Raw genomic sequence first — 13306 nt, forward strand, 5'->3', positions numbered from 1 at the left:
AATATCCTAAATAAGGTTTAAATATTTAAAAAATGCTTAAAAGTCTTACTAGGAAGAACAGGGTGCATTGTTTGTGAGTTTGTGATAGTTTTGTAGAATAACGTATCAGTCGATATGAATCACTGTTAGCTCACTGCGAAGAAACATGAGAGGTAATGATCTATGTGGTTTCATTAATAAAAATGTATTTGTTGTACGTAATCTGTCAGAAGATGATCCTGAACTATACGACCAGCATAAAACAATGTTAAACTTGATGGTAGCTTTGCAACTAGCAGCGCCCAGCCTCTTCCAAGCATTTCCGTTACAGAATAACATTTTCAATAAATATTTGAGTAAATGTATTCCATGAAATTATTAATCAACATGACCAATCCTCTTTGGCTCAAGCACAGGAACATCTCCATGAGAAATACGTACAAATCTTCAAATATTTTCCAGTATTGTGCTTAGAGGAATATATTGCTGTCCAGCAGGTGGCGGCATACAACTTCAATAGAGATAGAAGAAGTAGCTTCTGCTCCGAGCTTGTAAGCTGCTGCATGTCGCTGAGATAATAGTTTGTTTGTTTTTTTATTTTCACAATTATTATTGGGGATATCAAGACGGATTTTTCTGCGGTTGAACAAGACATGAAGTAGAATCAAAACGCCTCGTTTTCTTTTGAAATATAAGGCTGGCACGAGCTCCCTGCTGCTGGCTATCTTTAGCTCAGAGCTAGCCCGGGTTGGTTTGTTTTGCTAACAACGAGTTACAGTAACTGTTGTGTTGTGTAGCTGCTCTCTTAGTTAGTGGCGCTCTGCGGTTTGTTGTTTTTAGTTGCAGAAGCCAGTAAAATAAAAGCGGCATCGGCCGTGGAAAGCTGCCAGCAGCAGAGACTCTTTGTCGGTGCTAGCAGTGATTCAATGAGCTCCTGAGCAGCTCGCCGTGTCCGCGGAATGATTCAGCTGCTTGTTCGATGGGGCTGCTGAGGAGCACGATGCCGCCCAAGATCCAGCTGCTGGCCGTGCTGGCGTTCGGAGTGGCCATGCTCCTGATCGAGAACCAGATCCAGAGACTGGACGAGTCAAGGGTCAAACTGGGTAAGAGCTATTTCCGTTTGCTGCTCTGGACCTGTAATATTTAAGCAAACCATTCTATGATCTTCAAAAGGCATACAAATTTAAAAGAGTTTCACACTGATTAAAATGTTAAGTTAGATATTTCCTCTGAGATAATCAACAACACAAAGACAATAAAGTTAGAAGATTCCAAATTGTGGTTTGAGAACTTTATGTTTAGTGTTATATGATTGAGTTCAGTCTGGGGTTTAGATGTCAAAAGAGATAAACAAAAAAAAAGTCTCGTTTCAAAATAGATAAAAAAAACCCCAACCAACTAAGTAAATGTTTTTCCTAATTTAAGGAAACTTATTATGTAACTATAATGTGGTGATATTACTGTAGGTATTACAGGGATGACAATATTTTCGTTGGGGTTTAACACAATATCACTACCATACCAAACAGCTTCATGGAGTCAGAGGAAAACAGCAGAGACAGGTCAAGCTTTTAAACATCCTACAAAGCATTGTGGTTTCTATTATCATTATTTTAAAAGTGACACTAAAAAGATAAAAATCAAATCTTTTGTCTCTTTTGCTTTAGATCTGTCACTGCAGAACGAAGCCGTTCTGTTCAGAGGGCCCCATTCTATACTGCGACTGTACTGCTGAACAACACATAACAATTGGATCTAAACGGATTTTTAAATGGTACCAAAACCTATATAGATTATCGCCATGTATGCAATACTGGAAAAATAGTTTTAACAGCCATAGAAACTTAGGCTAAATGAGCCTAAGTTTCCTAAGCTTAAGTTTAATTAGAGCATTATTACTGTCACTGGATGTCTAATTATTACCATGATGATGCTATTGTTTCAAGAAAATGATGCTAAAATTGCCCAGCTGTCCTACATACCTAGCAGGAACCTGAACTTTCATTTTAGATGACGAGTTCTAGAGGTAGACTGTCAACGGGAGTTTGGAGTCTTTGGACACTTAATAATTTCCTTTTATAGGATGATTATTTCTATGGCTACATTTACACAAGACTGCTGCCTGGAAACAACTGGTATTTTCTGACGTTTGAGGAAAAAGTTCCGCCTTTAGACACCTCGACTCAGCTGTAGTTGTCATGCCAGGCCACTAGACGGCGCTGGGATTTTAGCACGTCATCAAATGCGCTGTTGACCCTTAGCTTTCACCTCCTTATAGACAGTCATCCGTCTCCCATGTACAAAGTGCTCGTCGCATGTAACATAAATCAGAAGTTGTGTTAAACTGATCAGGTTTAACACAGTGCAGTGCTGTGGGTTCATGCGTAGAATAAACCTTGCAGCCGTGCGGCTGAGAGGTCACTGTTGTGTTGACCAGCGTCTGGTCAAGACTAAAAGGTTGCAGTTGGGGCGCTGCGGTGGCGCAGGCGTAAACAAATCCTAACCCAAAAGAAAACGTGTAATTGCAGGGAGAAGCCGTGAGTCAGGCAGCCAAATGAAATGGTATGCAATATGCAACGTTCAGGGTTTGTGAATACTTTTGAAAGCCTCTGTTTTTGTGGACAGATTGAATATTTCATTCATAAAGGGATGTTTGGCTGCTTTTTTCCCCTGATCCATAAACAGCTGTGTTCACATCATACAAGATTCTATGAAACAGTGTCATTATTTTTATTGTTTTATATTTGTGCATATGTATTAATTGTTTTTATCTTGTAACCAGGTTGCTATGTGTTGCAAATGTTTTTGCCCAGGTCCCTCCTGAAACTGAGATCTAGATCTCAACAGGGTTTACCTGGTTAAATAAAGGAATATACAGGTGAAACTTCACTGAGCCTTCAAAGACCGAGTCAAAAGACGTTCCATCCACACACACACACACACACACACACACACACACACACACACACACACTTTCTACTGCTGTGGAGGGGATGAGAAAAACACTTTTAATTTCGCCTCCTGTCAATATTCTCATCAAAACCCGAACAAGGTGATGTGAAAGTTGTTCCGTCTTTAGAAGCTGTGTTGTTTTTAATTAATTAAGGTTTGCAAACACACTGCGGTGACCTCTTGTCAGGTTCTGTGTGGGAGGAAAGACCCCCATGTTCACAGCTCCTCTGACAGCTGGGGGCGTCCACACTTCGTCCAGCTGTTTGCTTATTAATCTACTCAGAAACAGAGATTTGAAAGCTTTTGATGTATTAATGAAAGTTTCTGCTTTGCTGCAGGTAAATGATGTGGCTGGTGTTTGTCCATGTTTCCCTCGTTTTACATTTTGCATGTTGAGGTACCGGTGTGAAAGTGTGTGAAACATGAAACCTTTTACAGATTTGTGAGAAGAAGAAATCTTTAATTAAAATGCTTATCCTTGGATGGGATAAAATGACAATTTTCTTTTCTCACAGTGACACAGATTTAAATTTGTTACTGTATTTGAAAAAAAAAAGAACATTATTTGAGTTTTCTTTTTTTATTTTATGGTTGAGCAATCCTAAAAACAATGTGAATTACACACAACGTCCTCCATTATAGACAACGTTGTTAAAGTTGTGCCAATAGTGGAACAAAATCACATTCCAAGTTAGTATTTATCATTTAAAACAACTAAAATTATCAGATGGAGAAAAAAAAGTAACGTCTGTTCATTCAAGTAGTCTGTTACTTCTAAATGTATCATTTCTTTCACTTCTTCTGCTTAACCAGATTAGTTCTCACTGACTAGTTTTTAAACTTACCAAACTTGTCCACATGACTGAAATTAGACTTGATCAGCTTTCCTGTCCATTTTAATTTGTGTCCGAGTTGACAAAAATGTCAATCTTTTTCACCATGAAAGTCATTCAGGAGGCAAATAAAAAAATTATAAAACATTTGCTTGCAAATGTCCGTAAATACGCATTTTTCTGGGGGGGGACAAATGTATTCACCTTTAGCTCCAAGTTAACCAAATACCACAATGGAAAGCACCGTGGATTACTTTGTTTCAGCCAAAGGATCGGTAACTTCTGCAAACATGCGGCAGAAATGTCCACCAGTTCGTCAGTGACGTTGGGTTTGTGGCCTCTGTCCTCGGCAGAGCGGACCGTGGCCAGACACGAGGTGGTGGAGGTGGAGCTGCGCCGCAGCGAGGACGGCGGCGGGCGGGAAGCCGACGACTCGGTGATCATCTACAACAGGGTTCCCAAGACGGCCAGCACCTCCTTCACCAACATCGCCTACGACCTCTGCAGCAGGAACCGCTTCCACGTGCTGCACATCAACACCACCAAAAACAACCCCGTCATGTCCTTACAGGACCAGGTGAGAGCCTTCCCACTTCGAGTACGTTGTTTCCGTGGTAACCGGCGAAGGGATGCGTCAAATGTTCAGATATGCTCATCCTGCTGGAGACGCTTTTATTTTCACATTACCATAAAATAATAGATTTTCATCAAAATGTTCCATTAAATAGACAAAAAATATATCTATATCCCCTTGCATCTGCTTGTTTCCATGGTGATGCTAATCATATATTAATGAACAGAGCAAAGAGTGTTTTGTTGGCACCACAAATGCAGAGCTCATGACAGGCCAAATGATGAAGCCGGAGATGTTGCACACTTTGACTAGCTGGCATGAGCTTTACGAGTTTGAAAGCTCTGGAAGCAGTTCATGACGTGACAGAGAAAACACAAAGGATGTATGATAGTTTTATTTATTTTTATTATTTTTGTCTTTGTGGTAAGTAAAGAGCAGAAAAGAACTGTAGTCCGTTCAAACACATTAATGAGAACAAGAAGCAGGCAAACAACTTGTCTTAAATGTAACTTTTCCACCTAAAACAGACAATATGTTTAGAGCTTTTGCAATAAATCAGTTCATCTTCTGATTATAACCAAAGTTGCTTTGTTCAACCCGTTGGTTCCCTAACACCAGAGGTCACCAACACGGTGCCCGCGGGCCCCCGGTCGCCCGCGGAGCAAGTTCTAAAAATAGCCATTGTCATTAGGGAGCACTGCCAGAGAAATTATTTAATTTAATGTTTTTACATTGAAGTGATAACATTTGCTTATATTTAGATTTATCCAAATGCAACTGTGATCTCTAAACTACTCCAGGAAACTGAAGAAGAAAAGACGTTTGAAACGCAACAAAATGAGGACCAGAAAGTCCTAGATAGAAAAAGTTATCTAGAAAATCTAAACCTATGAGAAAGGCAGCAATAAAAACAGCCTCCGAACTGGAAGCCCTAATAAACCAAGCAGAGACAGACGCCTCTGAAACTGAAAATTCTGGCAAAAATTCCAAGACTCTGGCACCACAAACTGTTTTTGAAATAAAAGCGGAGAACCCCCAGACAGTTTTTAAGCAAAAGGAGACACAACTTGAAGCTTCCTCTGAAATGCTGAATGATCAAGAGGAAAAAAACAGTGAAGTTTAGTGAAGCAGACGGGACCCTACAACCAAAGAGAAATCTAGCCAGGAAGGAGAAGAATTACAATCTAAAACATCTACAAGTAGGAAGTCACAAAGGGAAAATCTCTGTCCAACATCAACGATCATCTTTATCCCTGATTCTAAAATTGCAACCAATATTTGGGTGCTATATAAAAAAATTTCATATGAAAAGCTTTTCTTCGTCCCTCCAACATCTTTATTCCCCTCCCTCTTCCGTTTTCTGTTTTATTGTATTTTTCCTACGTCACTGTTGTCAAGTTCACTATATACGACGATTCAAATTTAAAAGAAGAAACAAAACGCTCCTGAGCGCGTTCTCCAAGGGGCACGTGCCCAAGCGACTTATGTTGGGAGGGGACGTGAAGGAGCGGAGGGGCGCCCAATCAGTGCAGTTCCTCTGTTATTGGTCATTTCATACATGCACAAACAACTGTTACATACAGAAAATGCCAACTATAAAAAAATTTTCCCACATCGTTTGGCGCCCCCTCTAGTGCAGCACCCCTATGCGTTTCATAGAGTGCTTACCCAGTGTTTGCGCCACTGGCCTGAACCACCGAACCAAGGAGTGCCATGGTGGAAAAAAAATCCACATTTTCTTCATAAACAGACAATTTACATCCAGTGAAAGAACATCTGTGTTTTCTGTGTAAACTCCTCTAGGCGGTTAACTCTGAACTGTAAACAAATTGCATCCTTACTTTGAAAGAAAACCGGACTTTGGACCGCTGAACTACAAACCGGTCTGTTTTCCATGAAGCTGTTCGTCCTGCTTGATCAGCCCCAGTACTGCACCGTTGGGTCCATTCCATCACACGTTAATGAACGGACTGCATGGCTACACACCACTCACCTCTCCAGGTGTCTTGTTTTCATCTCCTCGCCGTGTTTGTCTGCTGCCTGCTGCATTGAGCACATAAAAGCTCTAGTGTTGTTATACGTCTGGCTGCCGGTGCCAAGGTAATATCCTGTTTGCCCTCACACACACTCTGTGAACACGGTCAAACCGAAATCCAGTCTGCAGTACATCACACCCCACCATTCCATCAGGATCATGAAGAGGAATTTTTGCATCCAAAATGTCTTAACCAACCAATCACACTTAAACTCCTGTGTAAAACGAACCAATATATCAAATATATTGTTTTTTTTTTTTTTTTTTTGTTGCTCAACAATGAACTCCCATTATCTCCGCCTGCAGGTGCGCTTTGTTCGGAACGTCACCACATGGAGAGAGATGAAGCCTGGCTTCTACCACGGCCACGTCGCTTATCTGGACTTCTCCAAGTAAGACCCTTCATTTCCTGTAATGCCATTAATATCCAGATAAGTTACATGCAGTTAGCAGAGCAGATAAAGAGAGGGGTCACATATTGATTGCCAGCTTGTGCTTTAGTGTTGATTAATAGCATTGTTGTCCTTATCTCCCCCTGACTCTATCGTCCCGCTGATCAGGGGTAATTATTCTAATGGTCTAAGTGTTCCCAGAGGGAGAGGGCGACCTTCTGTTGGCGTGCGTTTCAGGGATCTTGCCAGCAGTTCACCTGTGGATGGTTACAATAACACCGAATCAGTTCACAAGGACAGCGGCTTCACGCTCTGCTGCGGCTAAGCTGCTCTTAAGTATAGAATCTGCTTTTATGATTATGAAAATATTTATCGTCATTTCAATATCTGTGTGCGCTATGCACATAAACATGATTGATTGTGCCTTTTCTGCCGTTTGACTCTGTCCTGCTGACTAAATATTACGTTAAAGTGAAAAATAACTTCAAATGTCATCAGATATATTGGCCAACAATTACTGCTCTCCAGTAATGAGCATTTTGGCCACAAGGCAAGTCAAAAATGCTTTACATCATGAAAACATGATGAACACATCATGCAGTCACCAGCTGTGAAAAGCTGTAACAGACATTGCATTTTGTCTCAGCATTGTTAAAATCATCAATATACATCACATATTTAGTACAACTCTAACCAGGTGGGTTTTTAGCCTTGATTTAAAGGAACTCAGTGTTTCAGCATCTTTGCACATTTCTGAAAGTTTGTTCCAGATTTGTGGAGGACAGAAGCTGAATGCTAGTTCTCCAGGACCTCTCAGAAGAACGGAGTGAATCTGGAAAGTTGATACAACAGCAGATCTTTAATCAATCAGTCAATCAAATTTTATTTGTATAGCACATTTCAGCTCAAGGCATTTCAAAGTGCTTTTCATCATATCAAACACAGAAACACAATGCAACATAGAATCAACAATCAAAACACGACATTAAGTCAAGTTCCATCAATAAATTTGTAATTGATTTCAAATACAATCCTAAACAGGTGGGATTTTAGTCGAGATTTAAAAGAAGTCAGTGTTTCAGCTGTTTTACAGTTTTCTGGAAGTTTGTTCCAAATTTGTGGTGCATAGATGCTAATGTATTGTGGTGCTAAGCCGTTAAGTGATTTATAAACTAACAGTATCTAAAAGTCTATTGTCTGAGCTACTGGAGCCAGTCGAAGAACTTTAGGCAGACCTGTGAAGACACTGTTGCAGTAGTCAATGCGACTAAGTGCATTGATTCTCAAAATCTTGCTCGGTCTAGGCCTGTCACGATAGCAAATTTTGCTGAACGATTAATTGTCTCAAAAATTATTGCGATAAACGATAATATTGTTAGAAGACCTTTTTACACTGAAAATGATGTAATAATGCATGTGATTTCCTGCCAAAGTTAGATACACTTTATTTTCAAAAGAACACTAAACACTGGAACTGGTAAACAAAATAAACAAAACAACCAAAAACAAAAATAAAATGGATTCTCAGTCTCCATTAACAAAAAATGTACTGGAAAAAAAACTAAACAGCATAAAGCCAAAGTGTAAATAAATACTGCATTCAACCAAAAGAGGGCAGATTATGAAGTGTGTATATTGTGTTGCCCTTCAGTAAAAATTAGATTTAAATAGAGAAGATGGGCACATCGACTACCTGATGCAATAGTTCACACTACACAATTTTTTGCTCCTATTTTTCCCCTTAAGACAATCTTAAAACGTTGGTCTTTCTAAGATTGTGTGGTGTGTTACGGTGTCGTTGCTGCTCCGATCTAAATCAGGGGTTTTCCCCGACTGGGATCTTAACGCAGCCTGTTGAATGTGACAGGTAGCCAATCAGAAAGCATGGATTCTCCTCTATGCTTTCTGAGGGGAAATTACGGAGGGGAATCCCGAAATCCAGCAGACATTGGAGGTGATATGTGGAAACAACATTAATGTTTATTCAACATGCAAAGAATATAGATATGACAAGAGGAGGAGTTGGAGCGAAACCGGTAACTTTTCAGCTGTTCTTCGTTAACGTGACATAAACAGCTTCTGATGATTTTCATTCAGTCAGGACTTTACGCTGACACTAGCCACATGCATTGCAGGTAGATTGTAGTAAAGCAATGATTAATGCCTGGTTTTAAAATTAGTTCACTGAACTTGTAGCCATTATTTTGTGCCCATTGTTGGACACCACACGGCAGGAACGAACCGGATCGAACCGTTATACCTAGGATTTCTGTCGGCTAAACAACATAAAGCCAAAGTGTTAATAAATACTGCATTCAACCAAAAGAGGGCAGATTATGAAGTCTGTATATTATGTTGCCCTTCAGTAATAATTCGATTTAAATAGAGAAAATGGGCACATCGACTACCTGATGCAATAGTTCACACTACACGATTTTTTGCTCCTATTTTTCCCCTTACAACAATCTTAGATCGTTGGTCTTTCTAAGATTGTGTGGTGTGTTACGGTAGATCGTCGTTGCTGCTCCGATCTAAATCAGGGTTTTTTTCCCCGACTGGGATCTTAACGCAGCTTGTTGAGTGTGACAGGTAGCCAATCAGAAAGCTCGGATTCTCCTCCATGTTTTCTGAGGGGAAATTACGGAGGGGAATCCCAAACAGCTGGCAACCCGAAGTCCAGCGGACATTGGAGATGATATGTGGAAACAACATTAATGTTTATTTAACATGCAAAGAATATAGATATGACAAGAGGAGGAGTTGGCGCGAAACCGGTAACTTTTCAGCTGTTCTTCGTTAACGTGATGTAAATAGGTTCTAATGATTGTCAGGACTTTACGCTGACACTAGCCACATGCATTGCAGGTAGATTGTAGTAAAGCATTGATTAATGCCTGGTTTTAAAATTAGTTCACTGAACTTGTAGCCATTATTTTGTGCCCATTGTTGGACACCACACGGCAGGAACGAACCCGATCGAACCGTTATAGCTAGGATTTCTGTCGGGTAAAGTGTGGTCTGTCAGGTTTTGAAAATGGGCCGACAATCAGCCCACAGCTCTATGATCGTGTAGTGTGCGCTGGGCTTTACACTAAGGAAATGAGGAAGGAGGGTCAGTGGAGAGCACCGGAGTTGAGCCTTTTTTCATTCAGTGTCATTAACAGAAAGAGGAAAAGGCCGGAAGAGACGATAATGCCGATAATTAAAATGACGTCGGTAGTTTTAATTTATCATACGATTAATTGATTTATCGTTTATCGCTACAGGCCTAGCTCCTTTTATTCCTGGAAATTTCAGGTGATAGAAGGCCGACTTTGTAACTGTGTTTATGTGTCTGAAGATTCAGGACTTCCATCGCTAGTCCATCTCTACATCCAGATTTTGGGATGAATCTAGTTTCTAGCTGTCATAACTGAAGATGTGTGTTGATCATTCAGACAACTTCAGTTTTGTTTCTGTTGAGCTGGAGAAAGTTATGGCACATCACCAAATTGATTTGTTCTAATCATCAGTTGAGTGTTATGGGTTCAGTCACTTGGTGAGATCATAATGTAGAGCTGTGTATCATCTGCATGGTAACTAATCTTATTTCTTGTTATAACTGAGCTGGTGGGAGCATGTTGATATTAAAAGAAGAGTTTCCCAGGGTTGAACCTTGTGGTACCCCCCCACCATGCTTATAATACACACTGATAATGTCTGCCTTCTGTTTTCGTTTAGATACGGTGTGAAAAGTAAGCCAATGTACATAAATGTGGTGCGAGATCCGATAGAGCGCCTCGTGTCCTACTACTACTTCCTGCGCTTCGGAGACAACTACAGACCAGGCCTTCGACGGAGGAAACAAGGGGATAAGAAGGTCTGTGTTGCACCAATCGCTCATTTTGCACCCCATGTATGTCTGTTTTATTTTTATCTGGATCTGCAATAACTGCTGACATCTGGTTTATTTCAGACCTTTGATGAATGTGTCTCATCAGGAGGGTCCGACTGTGCTCCGGAAAAACTTTGGCTGCAGATCCCCTTCTTCTGTGGTCACCATTCAGAATGCTGGTAGGTGGGCTGCCTATGAATTGTCATTAAAGGCAATTTAGACTAGAGTTAGTCAAGACAAAACTATTTGATGCAGCTGACTTATAGGGCACACTATCCCTACTGGTGTATAAACTACATGGGAAACGCTTGACTTACTTGTACACGTCTAGTAAAGGTGATTACAGTCAGTCTGGGACATTTGGTGTGCAGGAATGTCGGCAGTAGATGGGCCCTGGAACAGGCCAAGTACAACCTGGTGAATGAGTATCTGTTGGTTGGAGTAACTGAAGAGCTGGAGGACTTCATCATGATCCTAGAGGCTGTTCTGCCGCGCTTCTTCAAGGGAGCAACAGAACTCTACAGAACAGGTACCAGAGGCAGAAGCAGATCTGCTGTTTCTCTCGTCATCCATGTCAACGCCATTCATTTGAGACTCTCAATGATTCATTAGAACGATTAGACTACAAATTACAAAAGCTGGGTGCACAATTTTAGGACCTATTGTGACTTTTTTTTAATATATAGCTAAAGCAGAGTTCTGTGTCTTTGGCTCAGTCCAATCCCACTCTGTTTGATTGGTTCATTGGCTGCGTGGGCAGGTAAAGGAAGAGTCTGTATCTGATGTCACCAGTCAAAATGATGTTGGACTAATGGCGGCCAAAAAGAATCAAAAGTAGCAGATTTATAAGTTGCAGTCAGAACAGTCACACTGGGGCCGTTAATGTCACTAACAGGACAGTTTGGACGTGTGAGTCACTGACGATGTTGTTGCATAAATATTTCGGTTTACAAAAAGAACAGTTTAAAGTAGAGATTTATTTACATTGGTATTGGCAGACGCCTGTCATTTCTTACCATTTAGCATTGATCCGATAAGAAAAACCTGACTGATATTAAACACCTTTATGCATTTGCATTTATTAGCTTGTGTGTGTGTGTGTGTGTGTGTTCAGAGAACTCCTCAAAACTTTCTTGTGTTGCTTCCAGGCAAAAGATCCCATCTGAGGAAGACCACCGAGAAGAAGCCCCCCACCAAGGAAACCATCGCCAAGCTACAGCAGTCAGACATCTGGAAAATCGAAAACGAGTTTTACGAGTTTGCCCTGGAACATTTCCAGTTTGTGCGCGCCCACGCCGTCCGGGAAAAGGACGGCGAATTGTACGTCCTGGCCCAGAGCTTCTTCTACGAAAAGATCTACCCGAAGTTGAGCTGAGAGCTGAGCTGCACTCTGAGGTTATTCCACTGGATCTGCTGCAGACTGTTCCGTTAAATGTCCAAGCAGAAATTTGTTAGATTCTTCTTTAAACTATTTGCTGTTGAGAAAACTGAAACTAGGACTAAAGATCTATGCTGTGAAGAAAGTGCATCTCCTGAGACAGTTGCTTTGGCTGGTTAGCAGGCAGCAAACTCAGCCTGATCCAACCAGTTCAAACTTGTTCTAAACTGTGACTACGGGACAAAAACAAAACTTCTTCTGCGTTGAGTTCTTTCATGATTTCTGCACCAAAACTTGTTTACACATTCCTTTCGGTCAAAGCTGCATTTGTACACATTGTATCGACAAGTTGTAAACTCAATTATGGACCAAAAAGAGGGGGGGGGGAGCCAGAAACTAGTGGACCACTGCATTGTTTTTGCTTCCTGACTTGCTAATTTTGATCATGCTGAGATGGTCTTTGATTTTTAAACCTTTAACATATCCTGTCAGTGTTTTGTCACAGACATAGTGCTGACTTTCATAGACCTGCTCTCTCTGAAGCTGGAGAGAAAAGTATTGATCAGATCAATGAACACAGTGTGGAAGTACAGGGTGATTTTAGCCAGAATCAGACTGATAGTGCCTTTATTGTAATAGAACGCTTTTGTCCACTTTGTGTGTGTTCTCACATTCATTCCCACTTCCTACACAACATTCTGAAAAAGAAAAAAAAACATGACTGCATAGTGTTTGACTTCTGTGGTTCATTTAATGTCCAATGGAATATTTTGACTTAATTTTGTACTGGCAAAAATACAACAGAAAATGGACATAACCAGCTGTCCAAAAATGTAAAGACTTTAAAGTGGGCAAGAAAGAAACACGTTGAGACGCGTATAGCTTATAATGCTTGTCATAAACTAGCTGAACCCGTTTCGGCTCCATGCTGTGTCAGCTGCCCACATTAATACCTTCATATATTTTTGGATCACTGGTTGTTCTGTCGTTCCTCTGAAGCGGGTATAAGTTCACTTTCCCCGGCATTCTTTTTTTCCCACTGAAGTTATGCGCGCCACTTTCCTCGTAATGAAAACTACACCTCCTGACTGCAGTTCCTGGACCAGATGCTAAAATCCCTGGAATCCAGCATTCCCAATTTACATTCCATTACCAGGGTTTACCAGAGCTTCCCATTCAGACAGATGGCTAACGTGCACTTAGCTTAATTGATATGTTTGGTTTATTTTGGGGTGTGGGGAACAAAGCAGGAGTCTACTACTGCTATATTGGAAAACGATATGCAGTTG

The 13306-nt window shown here is 40.8% G+C and overlaps 1 protein-coding gene across 1 annotated transcript; it reads left to right on the plus strand.

Annotated features, from left to right (window-relative positions):
- The first annotated feature begins 496 nt into the window (after positions 1-496).
- hs2st1b (heparan sulfate 2-O-sulfotransferase 1b) lies at positions 497-12829 on the plus strand. The gene is made up of 7 exons (XM_028028480.1): positions 497-1082; positions 4118-4341; positions 6680-6765; positions 10486-10624; positions 10721-10818; positions 11011-11168; positions 11788-12829. The coding sequence occupies exons 1-7, from the start codon at positions 959-961 to the stop codon at positions 12012-12014; spliced, it is 1056 nt and encodes a 351-aa protein (XP_027884281.1). The 5' UTR covers positions 497-958; the 3' UTR covers positions 12015-12829.
- The last annotated feature ends 477 nt before the right edge of the window (positions 12830-13306 follow it).

The sequence above is a fragment of the Xiphophorus couchianus genome, chromosome 9, assembly GCF_001444195.1.
Source record: "Xiphophorus couchianus chromosome 9, X_couchianus-1.0, whole genome shotgun sequence".
Taxonomy (NCBI): Eukaryota; Metazoa; Chordata; class Actinopteri; order Cyprinodontiformes; family Poeciliidae; genus Xiphophorus; species Xiphophorus couchianus.